Source organism: Phaseolus vulgaris, chromosome 3, assembly GCF_000499845.2.
Source record: "Phaseolus vulgaris cultivar G19833 chromosome 3, P. vulgaris v2.0, whole genome shotgun sequence".
In the NCBI taxonomy this organism is placed as follows: domain Eukaryota; kingdom Viridiplantae; phylum Streptophyta; class Magnoliopsida; order Fabales; family Fabaceae; genus Phaseolus; species Phaseolus vulgaris.
In genome coordinates this window covers 12,146,817-12,173,059 of record NC_023757.2, presented here as the reverse complement: position 1 = coordinate 12,173,059, position 26,243 = coordinate 12,146,817, and the positions used below count along the sequence as shown (strand labels likewise).

Genomic DNA, 26,243 nt, shown 5'->3' with positions numbered 1-26,243 from the left:
GGATCAGGCTCAGAAGCCTATTTATTTTGTGAGCAAGGTGTTGCAGGGCCCAGAAACAAGATATCAGGCCCTTGAGAAGGCTGCGCTGGCTGTGGTGTTTTCGCCGAGGAGGTTGCGCCACTACTTCCACAGCTTCACAATACTGGTGATGACTGACCTGCCCATCCAGAAGGTCTTGAAGAAACCTGACGTTGCGGGGAGAATGGTGAAGTGGGCAGTGGAGTTGTCAGAGTTTGACATTAAATATGAGCCCCGAGGCCCGATCAAGGGGCAAATCTTTGCAGATTTTGTAGTCGAGCTCTCATCAGAGGCGACGCGGGTTGAAGGAGATGGCTTCCGTTGGGTACTCTCGGTGGATGGATCGTCGAACCAGCAGGGTAGCGGTGCTGGAGTCATATTGGAAGGACCCAACGGCGTGCTGATCGAACAATCGTTGAGATTCGCTTTCAAAGCCAGCAACAATCAAGCAGAGTATGAGGCGCTGATCGCCGGGATTCTGCTGGCCAAGGAGATGGGAGCCAGAGTGCTGATGGCTAAGAGTGACTCGCTGCTAGTCACAGGGCAAGTAACAGGCGAGTTCCAGGCTAAAGATCCACAAATGGCGGCTTACTTGGCGTATGTGCAGGAATTGAAGAGTTCCTTTGCCTCTTTTGAAGTGGTTATGTGCCCCGAGAACAGAATGCCCGAGCTGACTTGCTTGCTAAGCTCGCCAGTTCAGGCAAGGGGGGTAGGCAGAGGACAGTGATTCAAGAAACTCTGAAGACGCCGAGGGCATTTGTAGCAGATCACCTGGTCCTTCAGATAAGCAGGTCGACGGAGAGAGCAGCGAGAAGCCACAAGTCTTTGACGCAAGAAACTCTGAGATCGCCGAGAGTTAGAGCTTGTCGAGGAGAGAAGGTGGACGTGATGCAGGTCTGCGCCACCCATGAGCCAGACACTTGGATAACACAGTACAAGCGGTGCCTGGCAGATGGCCTCCTCCCGCTAGATCCAACAGAAGCTAGGAAGGTAAAGAAAAATTCCAGCAAGTATACATTGATTGATGGCGATCTGTACAGGTTTGGGTTCACTCACCCACTCCTGGAATGTATACACGGCGAAAAGTGCACGAGGATTATGGCAGAGCTCCACGAAGGAATATGTGGAAGTCACGTCGGGGGTCGAGCTCTGGCCGCGAGGACTCTCCGTGCAGGCTACTATTGGCCATCCATGAGAGAGGATTGCAAGAGGTATGCCCAGTGCTGCAAACAATGCCAGCAGCACGCCGATTGGCACAAGGCACCTCCCGAGGAGTTGAAGTCGATCTATAGCCCTTGGCCGTTTCATACTTGGGGAATCGACATCCTGGGACCTTTTCCACTGGCGATCAGGCAGATGAAGTACTTGGTGGTGGCGATTGAGTACTTCACCAAGTGGATTGAAGCAGAACCAGTGGCCCAGATCACCGCGCACAAGATCGAATGGTTTGTGTGGAAGAACATTGTGTGCCGGTTTGGAGTGCCTAAGCGCCTGGTATCAGATAATGGGACGCAGTTTGCAAGCCACCTGTTGAAAAAGCTTTGCGAAGGGGTTGGAATTCAACAAGTGTTTGCATCCGTCGAGCACCCTCAGACGAACGGCCAGGTGGAATCAGCTAATCGGGTGTTGTTGAGAGGTTTGAAGAGAAGGCTTGAGAAAGCCAAGGGAAGTTGGGCTGAAGAGGTGCCCCGTATAGTCTGGGCGTACCACACCACCGAGCAGTCAGGAACCCATGAGACCCCGTTTAGCTTGGTCTATGGGTGTGATGCCATGATTCCAGTCGAGATCCAGGAGAGCTCGCCGAGATTCCAGAACTTTGTAGAGGAAGACTCGAATGAAGAAAGAAGGCTGAACCTGGATCTGCTGGATGAAGTCAGGGAGGAGGCAAGGCTGAAGGCTGAGGCGGTGAAGAGAAGGGTCGAGCGAAGGTACAACTCAAAGGTGGTGCCAAGGCAGTTTAGAGAAGGCGATCTAGTGATGAGGAAGGCCCACCAGTACGAGATGGAGAACAAACTATCACCCAAGTGGACTGGGCCGTTCAGAATAACCGAGGCACTCGGGAACGGAGCCTACCGCTTAGAGACGCTGGAAGGGGGGGCGATCCCTCGTACCTGGAACGCCACACACCTGAAGTTGTACTATAGTTGAGAGCTTTGTAAGTAAAGACAAACACAAATGTTATATTACAAATGTCTCTGTTAAAACAGTTTCAAGGGGGCACTCTTTTTTCCCTAAGGAGGGTTTTTAATGAGGCCACCCAATAAAAGAAGAGTTTTCGAAGTATAAGGTGTTTTCAGATTGCATGTGTGCTATTTTCAAAAGTTTTGAAGAAAGACCTTGTCATTCGTACATGATTTAAGGCAAGAAAAGATATATCGCGTGCTTTCTAAAAAGTTTTAAGTCCTCATCGTTTCTCGGCGATTAGAGGCACCAGTTAAGTTTTAAAGTCCTCATCGCTTTTCGGCGATTAGAGGCACCAGTTAAGTTTTTAAGTCCTCATCGTCTTTCGGCGATCGGAGGCACCAGATGGAAGACCTCAACGCCCTCGCGCGTTTTGAGGCAAGTTAAAAGTCCTCCTCGCCGTTGAGCGAGTGCAGGCGAGAAAGAGAAAAAGTCCTCCGTGTTTCTGGGAGCGAGAAGATGTAACTCCTGGGGCAATGTCGAGGCAAGTTAAAAGTCCTCCTCGCCGTTGAGCGAGTGCAGGCGAGAAAGAGAAAAAGTCCTCCGTGTTTCTGGGAGCGAGAAGATGTAACTCCTGGGGCAATGTCGAGGCAAGGTAAAGACCTCCTCGCCGTTGAGCGAGCGCAGGCGAGAAAGAAAAGGTCCCAAGTGCATCCAGGGGGGAGGAGATGTACACCCTGGGCGAGTTGAGGCACCAGACAAAGTCCTTCTCGCCGTCGAGCGAGTTAAGGCCATTTAAAGTCCTTCTCGCCGTCGAGCGAGTTAAGGCCATTTAAAGTCCTTCTCGCCGATGAGCGAGTTCAGGCGAGTAAAAGTCCTTCTCGCCGATGAGCGAGCTCAGGCGAGATAAAGACCTTCTCGCTTATATGCGGGTATAGGCAAGATAAAATCCTTCTCGTCTTGAACGAGTTCAGGTATGGCGAAGAGGGTGGAAGAAGCTTGAAAGGTGGCTAAGGTAGGTTCGAAGAGAGCGCCTAGCCAGCCGGTCTTCAGCTCTGAAGTTCAGGGGGGTAAAGGAAGATCCCAAAGGGCATTTCTGCCCCAGATAAAGAAATGACTTCCAAAGCATGAGGCTGGGGAAAGCTGGTGTTACCAAGAGGTTTTGGCGATCGGGAAAAGTTCAAACGACGGCGAGAAGGTTTAGAGACTTGTTTGATAAAGCAGGTTGGGTGGGACGTTGTTCGAGCCAATGATTAAGTTACAGTTCGCTGCTTGAAGGGTATTCCTGTAACGAGGTTAGTTGCCTTAAGAGTACAAGTTGTCTAAGGTGATTTTTGCTTAAGTTTGAGTTGGCTCGAGGCGGTTACGTCAAAGGTCGCGTTCGCAAAATCACTAAGTTAAATCCGACAAAGTTAAACATACAAAGAAGGCTACAGCGCTTAAAAGAAGTCAAGTGAGAGAATATCCAAGTTCATAGAGCGCTTAAAAGAAGTCAAGTGAGAGAATATCCAAGTTCAGCAATTGAAATAAGTATCTGTTCAAAACGCCTATGCAAAGGTTTTTACAAGGTAAATACAAGTGAAATTATAAAGAAGCAGATGGGGTGGAGTTGGTTGAGTCTTCGGCGGGAACGACCTTTCCATCCACTACTTCGTTGTTCAACGACACCATGCTGAGGTCGAGATCAGGGAATAAGCATGCGAATTGCTCCCGAGCGGCTTCGAACCCAGCAGTCAGAATCTGAGCAGAATTCAGCTTAAGTTCTTCAAATTGCCTTTGAAGTCCTTCAGCCTGTTCCTTGAGCTCTTTGATCTGCTGCTCCTGCTCTTCAACCTGTTTTTGGAGTTGTTTGTTGGTCTCTTGAGCATGAAGAAGGTCGTCAGTAACCTTCTTAGATTCTGTTCGGGCTTGGGCCAACTCGGCAACCATTTTCCCTTTCTGCTTGTTTGCCTCGGCGAGATCAGCCATGGCGTCGTCCCTCGCTTTCTCTACTTGCCCAAGTAGCTTCTCGCGATCAATCGACCTCTGCTCCAGCTTTTGCACCCTGGCGGCGTCAGCTTGAATGTGAGCCTCCAGGTCGCTCGCCTTGGTGCGCAGAGGCACGATCTTGCTTTCTAGTTCAACTTTTTCTTGGGCAAGTTCATGGACTTTGCGGCGAAGGTCAGCAGCTTCCTTGCGCGCAAGCCTAAGCTCGGTATTTAGGGCATCCTCTACTCGGGAGTGTTCCATTTCCGCGAGCGTCAGGCTGAATGCCACTTTCTCCACCTCAACCTTCATTGTGCTGTTTTCGGTCTTGAGGTGGTAGACATCGTCTTGGAGCCGCCTGGTGGAGCTCTCCACAGCCCTCGTTATGATCGATGGGATATCCTCTGCTATGGTTTTGAGTTTGGCAGTCAGAGGTTCCCACATTCTTGTGACTTCGAGGGAAAGGTTCGAAGCTTGGAGAGGCGCCAGGGGGGCTTGTTGAGGGTTCTCGCCGCCACCTTCCTTAGCAGGATCTTCAGTGTTTGCTTCCTGGCGTGGCGACGCAACCGGGGATTCGGTAATTAGAATTGGAGAGGTGTGAGCAACCTCATCCCCGGTCGGAACGTTCTCTGCAGCTGAAGCATTTGAAGGGGGGCCCCCTCCAGCTGAGATGAGAGGCGTAGAGGCACTTGGGGGGTCCTCCAGAAAGTTTGGCTCTTGAGCCTCAGCTGCTGGTAGCGCGGTGGCCAGGGGAATCGCCTGGACTGGTGATGAAGGGGCCGGTGGTGTTGGTGATGAGGGAGGAGGAGCAGGTGTTGATGGTGGTGTTGAAGCTGGAAGAGGGGGTGGGGCAGGTGGTGAAGGTGGTGCCACCCTTTTCCTCTTTGTGACGAGGCCATCCTCAGTGACCTCGTCGTCCTCTTCCTCCTCCTCTTGGACGACTTGGGGGGCTTTTCGCTTTGGCCTTTTAAGGACTAGTTTCTTTCGTTGGGTGGGCTCCTTAGGCGGTGATCGCCCATGAATGATGGCCTTCTCGACCGCCGAGTTGGGCACCGTCTGGGAACCGGTCGCCAACCCGTGGTTGCGGGCGAGCGCCTTCAAGTCAGCGAGCATGTTCTTACCCAACATGGTATCTGCATGGAACGAAAGTGCGTGAGTTAGCTCCAAGGGGAAAAAAAAGATTAGTGTACAAGGCAATGAGACAGCAAAAACAGGCATATGCAGAAAAGATAAAACCAAAGTCTTGTGTGTGTCGCACAAGACGCCCAGAAACAATATCAGAAGCAATGTCAAGACAAAAGTGTAGCGTCCTAACCTATTTGGAATTCCAACTGGTCCTCAAAGAACTCGAAGGAAATCAGGGTGGGGGTCAAGAATGTTATGTGGGCATCTGCCACCCTCTTCCAGAATAGGCAAAGGTTTCGGTCCAAAGCTCCCATGCTATCAGGACTTCTGGGCCTCCTGAAGCAGCTCTTGGACTCCTTTTTCCCCTTGTCCACCCAGTACAAGGGGAAACTGTCGAGGAGGGAAGTGTCTTTGTCATTTGCGCGAACCTGGATGAACTTCCCCTTCCAATCCTTGTACGACTGCTGGAAGATGGTGAAAATGGATCTCCCAGCAATGGCATTCAGGCTGACCCACAGGCGATCTCCTGGGTGCTTGGCCTCAAACAGGAATAAAAACACGTCTACTGACGCAGGCAACCCCAGGTGGGCGCACGTTATCTCGAAAGCTTGGACAAACGCCCAGCTGTTGGGGTGAAGCTGGGCGGCAGCGATGTTGAGCTCGGTTAAGAGTTCCCTCTCAAATCGAGTAAGAGGGAACCTGAGTTTGACCTTCTTGAAGAAAGTGGTGTAGACGAAGCAGAAGGGCCCGTCGGCGCTCACTTTATCATCGGCGCACACTGGCAGAGCGGCGGGGCAAGGCAGCACCATCATTCTCTCATCGTGCTCCTTGTGAAACGATTGGTGGGCCTCGTCCCCATTGGTCAATCGCAGAACCGCTCCCGCAGTGTTCACCGACGAGGTTTCCTTTAAGAGGGTTGGGTTAGCCCATGGGTATAAAGTCTTGAAGTCTGGCAGAGGGATGGGGGCTCCTCCAGCGTTTGGTGGAGTCGCCTGGGCCAGAGCGGTTTGGGAAGACGCAGGCCTCACAGCCTGCGAAGAGGGAGCACCACGAACTTGCGTTGAGTCGTGTGCTTGTGAAGGAGGGTTTCGCGCTGATGGAGGGGGGTTCGGGGTGATCTTCGTGCGAGTCATGATAGCAACTGCAAACGAAGAAGAAAGAAAAAAATAATCAGGAGGGTTACAAAGGCTGACTCGATCATAGAAGGAAGGTGAAAGACGAACGAATGCGAGTTCGTTGCGACGATCGACAAAGCCCTAAGTTACGCAGAAGGAGAAATGGAAAAACAGCCCACAGCGTATGCACCAGACAGTTACAGGATGATGCAAATCGGTGAAAATGCAAGGGAACCCAGCAGATGAAGGAAAGTAGTTACCTTTCGATGATCAGGAGAACGTTGAAGGGAGGTGGTGATCTAGAGCGTCGAGGAACGTCGAGAGCTTTCGCAGAAGGAAATGAGAGCGTATGCAAGTGTGAAGGAAGTGATGGAACAGTAGGAGCGTAAGGGGTTTAAGGGTTTTCGAAATGGTTTTGGGAAGCGCTAACGGCAGATGAAGATAGCCGTTGATGAGAGCCACGTGTCGAACGATGCGCGAAGGGTTTGGTGGAGCGTCAGAGCAGCAGAAAGTACTATCGCTTGGAATTCTGCGTCCATGCCACGTAGACCGGTGTTAACGAAGGCTTTTTCAGTCTTTTCGCTAGACAAGTCTTCGCTTAAGACTGGGGGGCTTGTGTACCGCCCTGGTGGTCGGGTGCAATGACGTGGCACCCTGCTACAGTGTAGGCGTGTTGACAAGGCGCCAGGTTGGCAGTTGGGAAGGAAGTCGGGAGGCACGTGTAGTCGCCGATTGTTAAGCTGGCGTGTTCCGATCTCCAGTTTACCAGAATAGGCGATCGCCAGGTTGAGGATGAAGTCGCCAGACGCAGACTCAAGCGACCAGGCAGTCGGAGATCGCCAGAACAAGCACATCGCCGAAGATAAAGGAGAAGCAGATTATGAAGGCGGCCGGCGAGACCACAGGGAAGGTGTATGAAGGCCCTACCTCGCCAGTTTCAGTAGAGATCGCACTCCTGAGTTAGCTATGCACTGGGCAGTACCATGCATAGGTGACTTAGCCAAAATGAGAGTAGAAGCAGCGCCAAGTCAGGGAGCCTCCAGATGATGGCACGTGTACAGTTGGATACGAGCCACGTGTCCAAGTCTGTAACTGCCAGGAGAGAGAAAACCACCAGGTATATAAGAGTTCTTAACAGATTTTCTAAGGTACGCACGTTCAGTTCATACACTTTACGCTTGCGAGTGACAGAGCTGTTTGTGAGAGAGAGTTTGCACGGTTCCAGTTCTTAGTATTTGGTGATACCGTCACTGACTTGAGCGTCGGAGTGCGATCGGCCGCAGCGGCGCCGTGTCGTTTCTTTGCAGGTTCTTGAGATAGATCCAGAGGAGGAACGGAAGTGAAAAGCGGCGCGCACGTCGATCCTTTGACGAGGCATTCTCCAGCGCTCCGGTCAACAGGCAGGATCAAAGAACATGTAAAGTGTTGTTTGAACAATAAAAGAAACCATAAAAAAATAGTATGAAGTTAAGATAAACATTAACTTCTGAAAGAATGATCATGCAATCGTTACTTTTGACAAACAAATGCTAGATTTTTTAAATGCGGACTGCATTTAAAGAGATTTGCCGCATTTAAAGAGATTGAATAGAATTCTAAAATTTTATTTTACATCGTAGTTGTAAATTATTATTTTTTTAGTTGTAATATGTTGCAATTCAAAATATCAGCAATCTTTTCCAATCAATATTGGCATGTTCCGTAAAAGGTTAATATTTGTTTTCGGTGAAACAAGACTCCTGCCATTGGTTGAAATGAATGGTGGCAAACTGAATCGAATGATGATATGCATGAACAGTTCTATGGATTCAATTCAATTCAATTCAAACTGTAACAACGTGAGCATTTTTTAACAACCAAAGGGAAACAAAGTCAAATGATTAGGTAATAATTTTTATGGTGAGAGACATGTTCCTTAATTTTGCACGAACTACATGAATAGTACAAGAGGGTGATAGAAACCACTTTTTCCCACTGAAAACCAAATTTGAAGCTGGAAACTTGTGAGCGGAAGTAGAGCACAAGTAATAATTCCTCAGCAAAGAGTTACAACGAATGACCAAATTCCAGGGCTAATCTAAACCCATGGAATATTCGGCAATTGGTCATAAGGACTAAAGTGTCATTGGACTTGGACATGTTCACTTATTTGTAATAACAGTAACAAACACAAACCAAACTGGTGGATGCTGTTGAATTTGGATAACGTGGCCCAATCCTCCAAAATACCCGGATATGCATGTAAGCAAATCTGCACACACACATTGCTGCTTCCTCTCTGCTTCTTCTATAGAACATAAATACACACACAAGACAACCTTCGATTACCAACTACGTAAATTCCCATTTTTCTCCCGGCAAAAATGGCAGCCTCTGCCGTCGGCCAGATAACGGTCTCCTCAGTGCAGTTGCATGGAATGGGGTGTGGTCGGAACTGGAAGCTTGTCAAGTTTTGCAATGGGGAACTTATGGGACGTAAGGTTCAGTTAAAAACTGGTGCTTCCAGAAGTGCTTACACCAAGAATGTGAAGCCTCAACACCGTATATGCATGTCTCTCACAGCTGACCTATCCACTGAATCCAAGGTCTACCTTACTCCTTTTATTTCCTTCTCTTCCACCACAAATACTTCTCATTTTTACTATAATATTTCACTTTTTAAAGGAAAAGATAGTGAAAGATATATCAGTTTACATCTGTAATATCATACAATACAATTTCAAAATTTATCAATATTTTAGGTCCACATTTTATCAAAAAATTATTTATCATTTCTGTTGTAATTGGTGCAGGGTTGTTATATGAGTAAACATGTCAATAAAATTTAGAGTCAAGGGATAGAAGAGTTTTAGGGCAATAGTACAAATATTTACTGAGTTGAAGCGAGTTGTTCAATATATCATGGCCCATGCTTCATGGTTGGATACTTAGGTCCACCATATCACCAACATTGTATACTTAACGGGACTCAGTTTTTTGTACCTTTTTTATTTATTTATGCGGAAATAAAACCAATGACATTCATTTTAAATTTAATCTGTTTAGATACCAACTAGAATTTGTCACTTAATTCACTTGAAAACTAAGAAAATTGTTACTTAATTCTCATAACACTTGATTGACATGCATACATCAAGTTTTCAAGTGTACTGATGTTTAAAATATACATAAATTTTGTAACAAGTGTTATGAGTCGATACCAAGGTCGCAAAAGCACTTCAATTTTAATGCTGTCATGTGGGTTTATGCATAATCTGTGAGAGTTATATAGTGTGTGCAACATAGCATTATTCCGTTTTGAACAAGATGAATTGGAATATGGGGTACATAGTGCAGTTGAGAGATCTAGAAATGGAAAGAAGAAACGCAAGGACAGTGTTGGCAGTTATACTTGGTGGAGGAGCTGGAACCCGTCTCTTTCCTCTCACTAAGCGACGAGCCAAACCTGCTGTAAGTTTATTTTCCTTTTTACTTTACCATTTTCATAGTTATTCTATCAACTAATGGTGCCTATATATTTATATATGTGTGTGTGGAAAATAAGTGCTGAAGAAAATGAAAATGGGACTAATGGGATATGATATCATAATGCTGCTCTTACATCTAAGGAGTTTGCTATGGTAGGTTCCTATTGGAGGTGCTTACAGGCTGATTGATGTGCCAATGAGTAACTGCATCAACAGTGGCATCAATAAGGTGTACATTCTCACTCAGTATAACTCAGCCTCACTCAACAGGCACATTGCACGTGCTTACAACTCTGGTAATGGAGTCACCTTTGGAGATGGCTACGTAGAGGTATCTCCCATCATGTTCCATCTCTTACTTGCTTGCATTTTACGTCAGTTTATGCATACGGGCTGTTAACAATTATGCTCGAGTTCTTAATGATCTTAAAAAAAAAAGACTATCAAGTAGTAAGAACTATGCTCCTGAAGGTTACAAGAGTGCATGTTCTCTTTCAGGTTCTTGCAGCAACCCAAACCCCAGGGGAGGCAGGTAAAAAGTGGTTTCAAGGTACTGCTGATGCTGTGCGACAGTTCCACTGGCTCTTTGAGGTATTAAGTTATAGTGATTGATGTAACTACAACATCTATATAAAATCTCTTTTTTATGATCTCAGTTATGTAATTTTACATTTTTGGGCTGGGAAGTGGAGATTGGAGATAGATCAGTGATGTGGAAGAGATCTCGTTACTTGTTATGACAGACCATAGACTACTCTATTTCAGATTGCCAAAGTTCCAAATCATTTTATAACTCGAATTTCCCAGGCTTTGCTTGTTAAATGTGGTTTTGCTGCTATCCAACTCCAGGGTAGTAGAACATTCCCCTTGATTCACAATTTAAGGTGTTGAGATGTACAAGTCAATCAAGGAACATTTAGATGAATTCTGTTTTCAGGGGAAAGGGCTTTATTTTTTTTCCCTATCACGGCAAAGGCCAAGAAGAATCTAAATGCTAGTTTGGAGTTCAGTGTGAATATACTTCCATGTTCATGTTGTAGGATCCAAGAAGCAAGGGCATTGAGGATGTCTTGATTCTTTCTGGGGATCACCTCTATCGAATGGACTATATGGACTTTGTTAGAGTAAGGCACTGTGCCATAAAATCAAATAATTCTTCCCCCTTTCAATTCAGCTGATGCAATCAAATTATTGACTCTCACATGTTTCTACTCATTTTCATACGCAGAATCATCGGGAGAGTGGTGCGGATATCACTCTTTCTTGTCTGCCAATGGACGACAGGTAGGTTGCTTGCCTCACACATTCTAACTTTCCAATTACTTCAACATAGAAATTAGTGCAAATGTGTTGATTAATAGGCTGTGTCGTAAGGGTTTGGTAGACAATGAATTCTTATTGAAAGTTAGTAGTATTAAAGTGATTCTTTATGTTAGTAACTGGTCAAACATAAAGATTGATAAACGAGGTGACACATTTGGAAGAATTACAAAAAGAGGAAGAAACCCATATGAAAGAGGAAATAATAAGATCAAACAAATGGTGTGCAATATCTAAGAAGAAGAATCATAAAAAAAAAAAACTATTGGAATAAAGGTAAACCTCAGAGTATTATAATTACAATAGGTTTGGGTATTTTCAAAACAATTTCCATTTTGGAAATCAAAATCACAATTCATTTGCTGAAGCAGAAAATGGTGAAGGAAACTTGTTCTTTATTTGCAAAAGGCAACTCAATAGCATAAAAAGTATGGTATTTGGATAATGATTGTAGTATACGAAGATAGAAAAAAATTTGTTAACATGAATTCTTCACCTAACTAAAACGTTAAATTAGGCAATTAGGAATGTGTTGAAGTAGATTGTAAAGGTAGCATGGAGTTACAACACAAAAATCAGATAAGGTCATTCATGATACCTTTATGTGCTAAAGCCAAAATTAGATGAAAATATGTTGAGTATTTTGAAGCATTTATTCTCTTTGATTTGAGAATCCAGATTGCAGAACTTTTTATTCAAAAGGAAGAATTTTTGTTGTGATGAAAATCACAAATAGCATATGTTTCACACTTTCTCTTAGTTTCTTAATTACGAGAGAAAATTCAACTTGATGGTTAGAGAGGAAAATAATTATTGTCTATGACATCCTCATAAAGTCCTTCAAGTTCAAGTTCATAATGTTCAAGCTCAACTCATCAAAAAAATTAAGAGTTTGAGTAATATTTATGCAATGTGCAATTGTTTTGGAACCATAAAACTTTGGCAAGGCAATTGAAGAAAAATCTTGGAGTAAGGTAATGCAAAAAGAATTTGATGTAATTGAAAAGAATAAGAGATGGGAACTGTCTTAAACGCCAAATAACAAAGAAACTATGAAATGAATAAATAAAGTAAATGACTCAATATAAAAAATAAAACAAGGCTTGTTCACAACAATCCAGTATTGATTTTGAAGAGGCTTTTGCTCTTGTGATGTGTTTAACCGTTGGAACTTTAATTTCTCTTGCAACTCAAAAAGAGTGAAAATCATTTCAAATTGGATGTGAAATCAGGGTTTTTAATGGTGAATTGAAATAAGAGTTCTATGTTGAGCAACCTCAAGGCTTTGGATTGAAGGCCAAGAAGAGAAGATTTATAAATTAAAGAATTTTTTGTATGGGTTGAAAAAAGCACCTAGAGCAAACAACATTTACATTTATTTCACAGAGAAAGACTTTAAAATATCTTTAAATGTACTCCATAATAAAAGAGAAAAATATTAAATAGAGTTCAGGATTTTCTGCACAGTTTGATAGAAAGTGAGTTCCTTGAGTATTAGACATCAATGTCACCTCCGAAATACCACCTACAAAATGTCCCATATGCTTTAATATGCATGATCACCACCATCTATAGCTTGAAATCACAATGGTTCATTTTCTCTTTCTTGTATCCGACTAACTTGAAGTATTCTTATGAGTTTGTTAATGTAATGAATGAGACATTAAAGCCAATCCATGTATGCAGGCTAAATCTGAATTAGAAACTAGCATTTTTTTTCTTTAGCATTTTTACGACAAAAACCCAAATGAAAAATCAACCCAAAAGATTAGCTGAGTCAACAATTTCTATCAATATCTAAGCTTAGTGATATTCATCATATATTACTGTTCTAAACTCTTTTGTCCAACCATGACAGCCGTGCCTCAGATTTTGGTCTGATGAAGATAGACAACAAAGGAAGGATCCTTTCCTTTAGTGAAAAGCCTAAAGGAGAAGAGTTGAAAGCAATGGTACACTTTATGTTAATTATACTAATAGTAATAACACTCCCGAAAAGTTCAACAACTAGAACCACTGCTAATACGTACTGCCTTATAATTTAGCAAGTGGATACAACCGTTTTGGGCCTTTCGAAGGATGAAGCTCAAAAGAAACCATACATTGCTTCCATGGGAGTGTACGTCTTCAAGAAGGAGATACTTCTTAATCTACTAAGGTACTGATCAATATCTAGCAAAATGTTAGGCTTTTTCCTTTGGTTCACTTCATCTATTAATATATTCTATAAAAATACAGAAATATGCACTGAGAATAAATTGATCTTGTTGCAAAGCTTGATTGTTAAGTGCTACAAATTACTTTAATTTAGATGGCGCTTTCCAACTGCAAACGACTTTGGATCAGAGGTTATTCCTGCCTCAGCTAGAGAATACTATATGAAGGTAGGACTGAAAAAATCATTGCATGAGAATCTTTTCTGCTTCTAATTTACCTATCGTGTGACAATCTGTGTGCAGGCTTATCTCTTCAACGATTATTGGGAAGACATAGGAACCATCAGATCATTCTTTGAGGCAAATCTTGCCCTCACTGAGCATGTGAGTGTCAAATCACCTTGTTGAGCTTCAATGAGTTGATTGTGTTGAGTTCATTAGTTATTAGTGGAAGGTCGTGCTAGAGGTGAACATAAGAAATAAATTGAACTGTTAAATGGAAAAACTTAACTACAAACAGTTTTTCATCTCATCCTTTTCAATTTCATTTCATAGAACTATTTTCCTTGTTCAATGATTGAGATCCAAAATCTTTCTTGCCTAAAAGAGCTTACTTCTGCGATTTTTCAGCCATCCAGGTTTAGCTTTTACGATGCAGCAAAACCAATGTATACGTCCAGGAGAAACTTACCACCATCAAAGATTGACAATAGCAAGGTCAGTTCTTCAAACTTGCTCGTGAGAAATTTTGTTTGTAATTCAAACTAGACGTACCAAGGCCTTACTGCATGGAGAAGAGTGAACTTAATTCGTTAGGCATACAACCAAAACAATTCATTTAACACACTGTTGCATCCTATATTATCATATGCAGAATGCGGTACCGACAAATGTGGAGGAATTCATGTGCTTAGATGTTCAACATTTTATTTTACTTACCTTGTTGTATCCCCATCCCACACCAGAGAACCACCTCTTTTCTGCTTTTAAATCTCAACCACAACATTGTTATTTGTCCCTTCATGCAGATTGTTGATTCAATCATATCACATGGAAGCTTCTTGAATAATTCCTTGATAGAGCACAGTGTTGTTGGAATCAGATCCAGAATAAACTCAAACGTTCATCTAAAGGTTTGGTGCATCAATTCTACCATCTAACCATGTCTACTTGAAAAAATTTACAAGATGACGATGTATATTGTTATAAACATTGCCATATATACATGAGTTGTTATGGTACATCAAGTCTCAAATTTATAGGTTAACATATATATCTTTTGTTCAGCAGAAATATAATAGTATTCTCTGTAGAACATAAAATTTTTCTTAGGTGTGCGCTCATCTAGTTCTATAACTTCTGATGCATTACACTTCTTTGCAGGATACTGTGATGCTTGGTGCTGATTTCTATGAAACCGATGCAGAAGTGGCAGAACTCTTAGCTGAAGGAAGGGTTCCAATAGGAATAGGAGAAAATACAAAAATCAAGTATGCATTACAATGCTCACTATCTTAACCATTACTTTCTCACGCTTTACTCACTTCCCACATTTCTGCAGGGACTGTATTATTGACAAAAATGCTAGAATAGGAAAGAATGTCGTAATAGCAAACTCAGAGGTATGCTCTTGAAACTACTCTAAATATGTATAGCATTACAAGAAGACAACGTGATACACCTACCAATTCACTAAATCACTGTATAATAACTAATTAATCTCGCTTAAATTCTATGACAAGCAAAAGAACCTCACTTCAATTTTCTCTTACAAACCCTGAAATAAGTGAGACAAACATATTCTTTTTACTGGGATATCATGAAAATTCACAATAGTTTAAACTAAAAATAAAATCATTTAGATACCACAAACGAGATTGTGATTTTTTATATGAAAAGTGTACTAAATCTGCCTTTAATGACTTACAGGGCATACAAGAGGCTGATAGATCTTCAGAAGGGTTTTACATCCGTTCTGGGGTTACCATTGTATTGAAAAACTCAGTAATTGAAGATGGACTCATCATATAATAAATTTGCCCGCGATTTGTTTGCCCCGTTTCACCATGAATTTAAGGATGGGAATGTTTTAAATTTTATGAATAATAATTTTAAAAAAAGGATTTAAACATTAAATATCAATGTGTTGTCGAAATGATAGAGATAATTTCACATCTCATATCTGGTATGTACTTATATATAATAATTATCAGCCTCAATTATACATTTTCACAGCAGTGTAATATATACAAGTTTACATACACAGTTGCACTGAACTTTTCTAGATGGGCTCTTTTAATGAGGAAAATCATTGATTTTTTGGAATGAGTCAAGTATGAAAAATAATGAAATGAGTTCAATGATGATGAAGAATGAGAATAGAATTTAGTGAAAATTCACAATCAAGTTAGTAAGTGAATAAGAGAGAAATAAAATTTCAATTTCCACTTGTTATTTTTATTTTATCTAAATAAGTTTTACTAGACAAAAGATGATGAAATATTTTTTTTATAAACTTCAAAACAGGCTTATAAAAAAGTTGATATAATAAAAAATAATCGAGCAAGTGCTTAATCAAATTACTTAAATGTACCCTTTATGTTTGTTTAATAAATATTTTTCTCAAAATTGCGTAAAAATAAACTATCCTCCCTTCTTCTGTCTAACATCTTCCGAACATATCCAAAAAAAAAAAACTTTCAACAATATCTTTACTAGAATTTTAATTTTATCCTTCTGAGTGCAGCTGGAATTCCACACACTCATTCCTTCTTGGCAGAGTCCGGAATTTTTTTCTTTTCTTCAGTAGCTTGTTATTTTAATATTCTATGGGTACCCCACATGATGAAGATCATCCAGAATATAAAACGTTTTTAAAAGCTAGAAAAAAATAGAGTCAATTTGAGGCACACCATATTTATAGTCGATCAGATTAAAATATGAAACTTTAGCAAGGTTTATGAAATAATAAGCTCTTCACAGTCGAACATCAACTCATTTTCATACCTCTGGAGAACAAATCGCTCATCTGGAACAATAATGCTGGTAACAGTACAATTGATGTCAGAAAAGGGTTTTCTACATGTTCGGCCTGCTCGATGAAGATAATCAATAGCAGTCCTTGGCAGATCAAAGTTGTAAATGTGAGACATTTCTGGAAGGTCAAACCCCCTAGCAGCTATATCTGTTGCTACAAGAAGATAGCCACCTCCTTTTCTAACCTCCTGAATCAAAGAAACAACATAACTGTTGTTACCAACCATTTCCCCTCCTCAACTTTAGCTTATCATTTACTCACAAAATACACATTTTAATGCTACTGCCTCCGACAGGCTTAAGAATTTTGAAGAGAAGGTTTAAATAGAAGTCAAATTAAGAATTCGAAATCTAGTAAGTTTTAGGCAAACGACTGGGGTGACTCTTGAACTAAATTTTCCCCACTTGTAGTCAATGTCATCATCCCCAGCCAATACTCATCAAAGAGTTCCCTTAAATTTTGGTTGACTAGTTTATTTCCCAAGGCCAGGGCAGTAATGTCAAGGATTCAAGGCTGAAGAATGCTACCAACACACCTCTTAAGACTGTTTTCAACACTCTATTTCCTATTAATTGTAATTTATGTGCGTCCCCCACTAGTTAGGGAGTGGGATCCACCATATGGAGAATGAGAGTCACATAGTAAGACCCATTCATCTAATGGGAAATGAGAATGTGTTGCTACTATTTCTTGACAAGGTTTTATTAAAAATTAACTATAATCAAAACTTATTTTGAACCTAGCTACAAGTTAGACTGAAGGATGACTGTTAAAATGAATTTAGATGCAGAATACAGTGGTAAAAAATGCACGGAGAACAGATAATTAGGGGGTTACCAAAGAAACGTTCTATCAATATCAATCCACTGATTGACACTTACCAACAGTGAAGCTGCTCGTGAATTGAAATTCATTTTGTCTTCAAGGAGGAGGACATCTAAATCACCTTGGTATGATGTCTTCAAAAAGTCAATCAGAAGGGATGCTGATGGAGCCTTTCCAGACTTTTTGGACTTCTCAGACTGCATAACAAAATATGTAATATTTAGTCAATATTTCACATAATACATGACCAAGTCTAACAGATATTAAATGTAGATATAATATGGGATAATCATTTGAAGGGCACTAACTGTTAAGTAATGATCAATAGATGCAACCAAGTCCTATAAATATGAAACTAAGCAGTGTTACAGGGAAATTATCATAACAGAAAAAAGGACCTTACGTCCTCTAAAATGTAAGTAACCTCATGATAAAACCATAGTTATACTATTAAAGGAAAAGAAAGAATAGGGTAAATCCCTTGTGTATATTGAACACATAGGGTTATGTTTATATAGGAAAAAGAAACATATGGGCTAAGCCCATTACATAAATATGAGATATCTAACAATATCTATAATATCTCATAATATCAAATAATATCTAATTATATCTAATAATATCTAACACTCCCCCTCAAGCTGGTGCATATAGATCATATGTACCCAGCTTGTTACAAATGTAATCAATCCTAGGTCCTCGTAAGGGTTTAGTAAAAATATCTGCTAATTGATTATTTGAATTAACAAACTCAGTCTTGATATCTCCTGATATAATCTTTTCTCGAATGAAATGACAATCAATCTCAATATGTTTTGTCCTTTCATGAAAAACTGGATTTGAGCTAATATGAAGAGCAGCCTGATTATCACATATCAGTGTCATTTGAGTAACCTCTCCAAATTGCAATTCTTTAAGTAACTGTTTAAGCCAAATAAGCTCACAAGTAGCCGAGGCCATAGCTCTATATTCTGCTTCTGCACTAGATCTTGCCACAACACTTTGTTTCTTGCTCTTCCAAGAGATCAAGTTATCACCAATGGAGACACAATAACCAGAAGTTGACCTTCTATCAGATGGAGATCCTGCCCAATCAGCATCTGAATAACAAACGACTTTAGTATGGTTATTATGACCATATAACAAACCTTTTCCAGGAGAGCCTTTAATGTACTTCACTATACGAATGACTGCATTCCAATGATCTTCACATGGAGAATTAAGAAATTGACTCACCACACTGACTGCAAAGGAAATATCAGGACGAGTAACAGTGAGATAGTTCAATCTTCCAACTAATCTCCTGTACTTCTCAGGATCTGAAAGAGGCTCCCCCTGATTGGGTAGAAGCTTGACGTTGGGATCCATGGGAGTATCAACAGATTTCGAATTCATCAACCCAATTTCCTCCAAAATATCTAATGCGTATTTTCTTTGAGAGATAACAATACCAGTATTGGATTGTGCTACCTCAATCCCCAAGAAATATCTGAGTTTGCCAAGATCTTTGGTCTGAAAGTGTTGACAAAGGTGTTGTTTTACTTGTGAGATGCCATGGTGATCACTGCCTGTAAGAACAATGTCATCAACATATACTACAAGATAGATACAACCAGCACTCGAGTGACGATAAAAAACTGAATGATCGCCTTCACTGCGAGTCATACCAAATTGTTGAACAACATTGCTAAATTTTCCAAACCAAGCCCTAGGAGACTGCTTGAGGCCATATAAGGATTTGCGAAGACGACATACCAATCCAGAAGACTCCCCCTGAGCAACAAAACCGGGAGGTTGCTCCATATAAATTTCTTCCTGCAAATCCCCATTAAGAAAAGCATTTTTAACATCCAATTGATAAAGAGGCCATTGTTGAAGAGCAGCCATAGCTATGAATAAGCGAACAGAGGCCATCTTTGCTACTTGAGAAAAAGTATCACCATAGTCTAAACCAAAAATTTGGGTATAACCCTTAGCCACAAGACGAGCTTTGAGACGATCAATAATACCATCAGGACCAACTTTGATAGCAAAAATCCACCTGCAACCAACAACAGATTTCCTAGATGGTAAAGGAACAAGTTCCCAAGTTCCATTATTCTGAAGCGCATTCATTTCATCAAGCATGGCCTGACGCCAACCAGGATGGGCTAAGGCATCACCTACAGATTTTGGAATGGATACAGAAGAAATAGACGAAAGGCAGGTATAAAAGGGTTGAGATAGTCTATGGTAACTCAAAGCAGTATAATGTGGAGAGGGATTACGAGTAGAACGTATACCTTTACGGATAGCAATAGGAAGATCAGGTTCAACAGTCGGAGGTTCAACTATAGGAGCCGGAGGGGGATGAGGTGTTGGCACCAGAATAGAGTCTGCTGATGGACGATGAGATGGTTGACGACGACTATACACCTGAAGAGTTGGCGGCGGTGGTGAATTGTTAGGTGCACTAGGCACAACAAGAGGAATATTAACTTGATTAGATGAAGAAATTGAAGGAGAAGGACAAGACTTAAAGTAAAGGGAAGATTCACTGAAGGTGACATCTGCTGAAATAAAATAACGGTTTAAAGACGGTGAGAAACATTTATATCCTTTTTGTGATCTAGTGAACCCTAAAAAGACACATTTGTGTGACTTAGGAGATAATTTATCAAGACCAGGACTAAAATTATGAACAAAACATGTGGACCCAAAAACTTTGGGAGGTAAAGAGTGGAGAGGGTCATGTGGAAATAAAATAGAATGAGGAATTTTGTTATCTAAAACTGAAGATGGCATGCGATTAATGAGATAACATGCACTAAGAACAGCATCACCCCAAAAACGCTGAGGAACATCACCATGGATTAAAATAGTACAAGTTGTTTCAACAAGATGTCTATTCTTGCGCTCAGCTACCCCATTTTGTTGAGGTGTATAAGCACATGAAGTTTGATGAAGAATACCATGAGAAGCCATAAAATTTTTAAAAGAATGAGAAAGATACTCACGTCCATTATCACTGCGCAAAATTCGGATGGAAATTCCAAATTGATTTTTAATTTCATTGTAAAATATTTGAAATATAGAAAACAACTCAGAACGGTTTTTCATTAAAAATACCCAAGTACATCTTGAATAATCATCAATAAAAGTAACAAAATACTGAAATCCTAAATTAGACTTAATACGACTTGGTCCCCAAATGTCAGAGTGAACTAAGGCAAAAGGAGATGAAGCACGTTGTGAGACACTACGAGGAAAAGAACTACGAATTTGTTTCCCTAACTGACACGACTCACACGATAAAGTAGACACATTAGACAAACTTGGAACAAGCTGTTGCATCTTGGCAAGACTAGGATGACCCAACCGAGCATGAATGAGAGATGGAGAATCCATAATTGCGCCAACATGTGCAGAGATCTGTAGTTGATAAAGTCCATGAGACTCACATCCGGTGCCAATCATCCGTCCCGAACTCCGGTCCTGTAAAGTAACAGAATCTTTGGTAAAAGAAATAACACAGTCAAGGGAACGAGTGAGACGACTAATGGATAATAAGTTAAATGGAGACCCAGGGACATAAAGAACATTATCATTAGATAAAGATGAAAAAAGATTAATAGTACCAACACCATGTGATGGTACCCTATATCCATTGGCCATGGTAACTGAAGGTAAATAACCCGTAGTAGATAGGGAAGAGAAAAAAGATTTATTACCAGTAATGTGATCAGTGGCACCTGAATCTAGAAACCAAGGGCCATGGGAAGTGGAGTGAGTGAGGCCAACAAAAGATGTACCTGAATGTGCAACAGAAGCCGTGGAACTAGGGTTCTGACGATCCTCATACCATTTAAGAAATTCATTGAAAATAGCAGGCTGGCTTGGGGTATCAATTGAAGTATGGTCCATGGTAGAAGGTTGCACAGGGGCAATTTGAGCAACCGCAACAGATCTAGGAGGACGACCATGTAAGGCATAACATCTGTCAATTTTGTGGCCAAGTTTGCCACAATGGTCACACTTGTGACGCCCTTTGCCCGGCTTGTGAGGGTGAGTACGATCATTATGCTGAGATACTAAAGCAAAAGAGTCATCAACATGAGACGTTATATCAGCGGTGTGTTTACTTGGCACGCGCAAAAGGGTAGAACAAGTGGAAGTAAAATTGGGCACAATAGGAGATCCCAAAATTTGATCACGAACGTGAGAATAATCATCAGGAAGACCATGTAAACCCAATAACATGAAGAACTTGGATCTTTGTTCTAGTTCTTGAGAAGGAGTAGAGGCAGGAGGTAATAACTCATTAAAATCATGAAGAAGAGCATGAAGTTTACCTAGATATTCTGCCATTGTACCATCAAGACGTTTGGGAGCAACAATTGTGAGAAGATTTTGACACACACCATAAAGACGTTGAGTATCATTGGTGTATAATAATTTTGCTTGTTCCCAAACTTCTGAACATGTTTCATAGGTACGAAAAATTTGTTTTAAAGATGAGTGAATGGTCGATTTGATAACAATGCATAATTGAGCATCAATTTTCGACCAACGAACAACCTCATTTTCAGCAAGAGTAGGATGAGTAAGATGATCAACATAACCTTGACTCTTAAGCCATAATTTAATATCTGATGCCCAAGTGTCATAATTGGTTCCATCCAATTTGTCAATGGAAAGATGAACATTGACGTAATTAGTATAAATAGATGAATCCGGCATAATGACTGAAGAAGAAGCCATAGTGGCAGCGGAAGCGGAAGAAGCCATAAAAGATAAGGACAAATCCAGTCACCGGTTAATTGGCGGGAGCAACAAAGATGAAGGCTCCGACAGCGATTCCGGCGAGATTCCGGCGGCGGCTCCGGCGAAGGTCCGGCGAGACAGTGGGGTGGTGGCTGGAAAATTCCAGTGAATAGTGGGTTCACCAATAAAAATTGAACCCTAAACCCTAAACTATAATCTTATGCTCTAGATACCATATTAAAGGAAAAGAAAGAATAGGGTAAATCCCTTGTGTATATTGAACACATAGGGTTATGTTTATATAGGAAAAAGAAACATATGGGCTAAGCCCATTACATAAATATGAGATATCTAACAATATCTATAATATCTCATAATATCAAATAATATCTAATTATATCTAATAATATCTAACACTAACTCTATAGTTTGTTACCCAGGTGCTTGTATTTTGTCAAAACTAAGCAAGATTTTAATCAATGATCATCAGCAATACAATTACTCTCAAAAGTGAACCTTGCAATTTAGAGGATCTTGATCCGAGAAACTGTTCAACAGCTCAAGCACTAATGACAATCACAACTACTTGAATATAAATGTCAAATGGTTTATACGTGCAAAAGCAATTATTAATCCAACAGTACAGGCACAAAATAGCAATACCTCATGGGAAAGTATTTTATTAGGGAATGATAATTATGCAATTTATACTGTTTCTCATGCCTGGGACTACCGAAAGTAAGGCATATAATAATGTAAAATGTTTAAAATTTAAAGTAAACTTCCTCTACTCCAGATCGTGACCTACTGATTGCATAATCTCATTGATGCAAAATTGTTATTCCATAATCTAACTGAAGGAGGAGAAGAAAGTTTTTAGCATACCTGCTCAGCAACAAATATAATGCCAGATTCAGGCGCATCAGATTGTACCAAGGATAACAGGGTTTCTAATTTTCTTTCGGTTTCACATCTCTGATGATTGAAATAGCAAAAGAATTTAGTTAATAGCAAACATAAGTACTTAATAAACAAGAGACTAACAAAAAGTTGAAGTTGAAGTTTAAACAATTTTATATACATCTTTCCAAGATCTAAGGGTGACAGTCTGATATGCGAACCAAGCATTGAAAGAGAAAGACGCATACATTTTTTATATGGTAGAACTAGAAATACACAAGGTTTATTTATTCTATAAACAATATTTCTTACTATAAATCTATGATATAGGCGAGATGGCATGGGCTCCACAGCACTGACATGAATATGGACCACATCTCTCTGAAAAACAAATAAAGAAGTCAGAGAGAAAGTTTAAGGTACCTGAAAGACAGACACACATACAATCAGACCAACTTACCTTTGTCCATTTTTGCTGCAGACAGTCATGAATAAATCGGTTATGTTGTGGTATAGATGCACTGGCAAAGACTGTCTGACGGTTATTGCAAGATGAATATGAAGTCAAAATTTTTCGAAGAGAACTCACTTGCTTTGAAGAATTGAAAATACAGTCAACCTAAGCAGAAAATAATACAAAATAATAAGAAATAAATATTTATGAAATTGCTGAGGAGAAGAATGAAGAACAGAAGTTGGCAATATATAATTCCAAGTCTTGTAATTTTCATATATCACAATTGGTAATTTCTAAAAGGTGAAATGTTGATTTCCACTCATGGTGATGTGAAATAATGAAATTGAATATGCTAAAAAACACTTTCAAACTACCTTCAATTTACTTCACTTAGCTGAGCCCTGATATAAATAACTTTTTCAAAGCAATTATAGTTGGGTGGTGGTCTGCAGTCATATTTCTTACTTTTAAAACATGCAGAGACAACAAAAACAAGACATCTGAAAATTTGCTTTTACATTTTACTAAAAAATGTATAAAGACTAGGTGATTTAAATTTAAAATTTAAAACTCTTGCCTCATCAACAATCAGCACACGCACAGTTTCAAGCGAAAAAGTATGTCTTTCAAGCATTTGGCATAAACTCCCAACTGTTGCAACCACTACTGTTGGTGGCTCTGCCTGAAATTTGAGAAAGTTAAACAAGCAAATGGAGCAGGAAAAGGGTCTTTTCTATAAGACTTAATGATGCCAGCGACCAGTTAAGAGAATATAAAAATCAAAGTAAATGAAAGCAGTGTGTTCAAAATGAGCAGTCGTATATCATTCTCATGTCATATGTAAAGGTTTGGGATATATTTGGGTAAACAACTTAAGCACTTATTCAATAAGCTTTTGTCGAAGAGTTTATCCATAAACCAGAAGAACTTATCTTGATAAGCTTTTCCATGAAGCTTATTGAAAAAAGTTTAACAGAGCTTAAAGAAAAGTCATAAGCCACTTCCCTAAGATCAAATAAGCACTTCCAATAGTAAGAATTTATAATATTTAAAACATAAAATTGTATATGCTACACTATACAAGAATTAAGGACTACAGCACTTTTAGAATATTCAAACCATTTTCCTATAAAGGTCTCAAGCATAAAAAAAAACACAAAACTCAAGGAATTGGTCATTGATGCCTAATCTGCAATGCTCATCATCCTATCCGCTAACCATTTGCATTATAAACATATAGAGAGTGCACTCTATTTCAACAACTTTATAAAAAAAACACAAAACTCAAGGAATTGGTCATTGATGCCTAATCGGCAATGCTCATCACCCCATCCGCTAACCATTTGCATATAAACATATAGAGAGTGCACTCTATTTCAACAACTTTAGTTAGGCTTTACAGTTTATTTATTGGGCCGAACAGCAAAACAACAGAAGACTCAAAAATATACCTAAGAACATAGGTTATCATTACTTTGACCAATCGGTCACATCTACAAACTTAGATAACAACTACTCGCATTAAAGAACTCTCTTAAAAATCACAACTGTTTAACAAATTCAATTAACTTTAAGCTGTTAAATGTTTTTATTCCAAATTATCAGTACCCTAAAATTAATTGATAGTACAGTATCTATAATTCAAAGCATTTGCATCCATGAATATCCGTGGCTTCCAAAAAATGGAAGAGAGTAAAGTAATAAATTAGAGAATAAATTAATTGTAGCAGGAACATAGTTAGATATTGTACAGAAGAGTCAATAAAATTTACTCAGAAGGTAGAAAAGTATGAGAAGCAAGAAGAAAACCCATTATCTCTCAAATAATCCCCAAAATAGATTAAAAAAGCGGACATCCTGTGGTATTAAGTAGAATTCAAAAATTGCAGCAGCATTCAATTGTTAAGTCACTGAATGTATTTGGTTAAAAATACAATACAATAGAACTCATTGAAGAAAAATACAAAAGGGTTCTACCTTTAACCAAGTCTTGTGTCTTTTTAGTGTTCCTCCATCTAGCAGAGCCATGATGGAACATGACTTGTGCTCCCCAACGACTCCAGTTGGCTTTGCAGCCAATGTCCTAGCTACCTTAGTGACCTTATAATTGAAATTGGTTCATGCTTTAGCACTCAGTAGTGGCCCTTTCCAAGGGAATTACCCCTGACATGTTGCAGTAAAAATAAGCTACATACTATTACGACATCACAGCTCAAGAACACTCTTACTTGCATTCCGAGTTCCCGGGTGGGCACAACGACTAGGGCTTGCACAGAGGATTTTGCAGCATTGATGATGGAGTTAATCAAAAGCAGGTATGTGAGTGTCTTCCCAGAACCTGTCTAAAGAAGAAATGAAAATAAGCCTACACATGAACATGGATCAGCACGCAAGTAAAAACAAAAAAAGAAAAGGTGTAAAATATAAATAACCTGAGCATGAAGAATGCAGTCACGCCCGGAAAAAAGGTAAGGCAAAGCTTCCCTCTGGATATCTGTGGGCATTACATATCCAATATCTTCCATCCTGTAACATATTCTTCAAATTCTTAGCACAAAGCAGAGAAGGAAAAGAAAGAAAGAAAAAAACGAGAAAGGTCTTCCAATTGCCTTTGCAATATATGTTCAGGAACGTGAGCTTGGCATAATTCTCTGAGAGTGGGAGTGGTGAGCGCTGTTGGGGTTATGGGAGAGGTATCGAGAACGGCTTCTGGAGTTCTGAATTTGGAGTTGCGATTAAGGTTAGTAGTGTAGGAGAAGTGTTTGAGAAAATGGTTGTGAGAAGGAAGGACGTAACAAGTAGGAGTTGGTTTTTCATATGAAAGAAAACGCTGAGTGGGAAGAGGCGACAACAGTGAGAGCGTGGCGGTGTCCATCGCATCTGTAGAGTAGATAGACTGACAGATAGACAACCTGATGAATAACTCTGTTACTGCGCCTTGGGCTTTCTTTGGATTCAGTTGGAAAAACTAAGAAAAAAGAGAAAGATATTTCA

General features: G+C 40.2%; 2 protein-coding genes across 5 annotated transcripts; one reads left to right on the top strand and one right to left on the bottom strand.

The window, feature by feature from the left end:
- Positions 1-8,320: 8,320 nt before the first annotated feature.
- LOC137806677 (glucose-1-phosphate adenylyltransferase large subunit 3, chloroplastic/amyloplastic) lies at positions 8,321-15,351 on the top strand. 2 transcript variants are annotated; one of them, XM_068606909.1, is made up of 15 exons: positions 8,321-8,929; positions 9,681-9,794; positions 9,969-10,142; positions 10,310-10,402; positions 10,852-10,935; positions 11,040-11,095; positions 12,990-13,083; positions 13,177-13,289; positions 13,443-13,515; positions 13,591-13,671; positions 13,918-14,004; positions 14,316-14,420; positions 14,671-14,777; positions 14,849-14,909; positions 15,217-15,351. In XM_068606909.1, exons 1-15 carry the CDS (start codon positions 8,708-8,710, stop codon positions 15,316-15,318), a joined length of 1,566 nt encoding a protein of 521 aa, XP_068463010.1. In that variant the 5' UTR covers positions 8,321-8,707; the 3' UTR covers positions 15,319-15,351. The 2 variants fall into 2 exon arrangements, 1 of the variants encoding a protein (XP_068463010.1); XR_011080387.1 differs by having other exon boundaries at positions 8,526-8,929; positions 14,162-14,420.
- Positions 13,819-26,231, bottom strand: LOC137806678 (DEAD-box ATP-dependent RNA helicase 58, chloroplastic). 3 transcript variants are annotated; one of them, XR_011080388.1, is made up of 12 exons: positions 25,859-26,231; positions 25,682-25,775; positions 25,478-25,591; positions 25,227-25,349; positions 23,827-23,931; positions 23,253-23,411; positions 23,105-23,173; positions 22,778-22,867; positions 17,206-17,346; positions 16,294-16,511; positions 14,227-15,064; positions 13,819-14,071 (listed from the first exon to the last, which is right to left on the bottom strand). XR_011080388.1 is itself a non-coding variant. In XM_068606910.1 (10 exons), exons 1-10 carry the CDS (start codon positions 26,122-26,124, stop codon positions 16,245-16,247), a joined length of 1,428 nt encoding a protein of 475 aa, XP_068463011.1. In that variant the 5' UTR covers positions 26,125-26,231; the 3' UTR covers positions 16,188-16,244. The 3 variants fall into 3 exon arrangements, 2 of the variants coding, with proteins under 2 accessions (XP_068463011.1, XP_068463012.1); XM_068606910.1 differs by lacking the exons at positions 13,819-14,071; positions 14,227-15,064 and having other exon boundaries at positions 16,188-16,511; XM_068606911.1 differs by lacking the exons at positions 13,819-14,071; positions 14,227-15,064 and having other exon boundaries at positions 16,188-16,511; positions 25,478-25,587; positions 25,859-26,219.
- Between the last annotated feature and the right edge of the window lie 12 nt (positions 26,232-26,243).

Bases quoted from the DNA above. Each gene is read 5' to 3' on its own strand.
- LOC137806677 (XM_068606909.1), top strand. From the start codon at position 8,708: ATGGCAGCCTCTGCCGTCGGCCAGATAACGGTCTCCTCAGTGCAGTTG. The intron at 14,421-14,670 runs GTTTGGTGCATC...ACTTCTTTGCAG, and splicing joins ACTCAAACGTTCATCTAAAG to GATACTGTGATGCTTGGTGC. The intron at 14,910-15,216 runs GTATGCTCTTGA...AATGACTTACAG, and splicing joins TCGTAATAGCAAACTCAGAG to GGCATACAAGAGGCTGATAG.
- LOC137806678 (XM_068606910.1), bottom strand. From the start codon at position 26,124: ATGGACACCGCCACGCTCTCACTGTTGTCGCCTCTTCCCACTCAGCGT. The intron at 25,776-25,858 runs GCAATTGGAAGA...AATATGTTACAG, and splicing joins CCTGAACATATATTGCAAAG to GATGGAAGATATTGGATATG. The intron at 25,350-25,477 runs GTAAGAGTGTTC...TTCAATTATAAG, and splicing joins CCCGGGAACTCGGAATGCAA to GTCACTAAGGTAGCTAGGAC.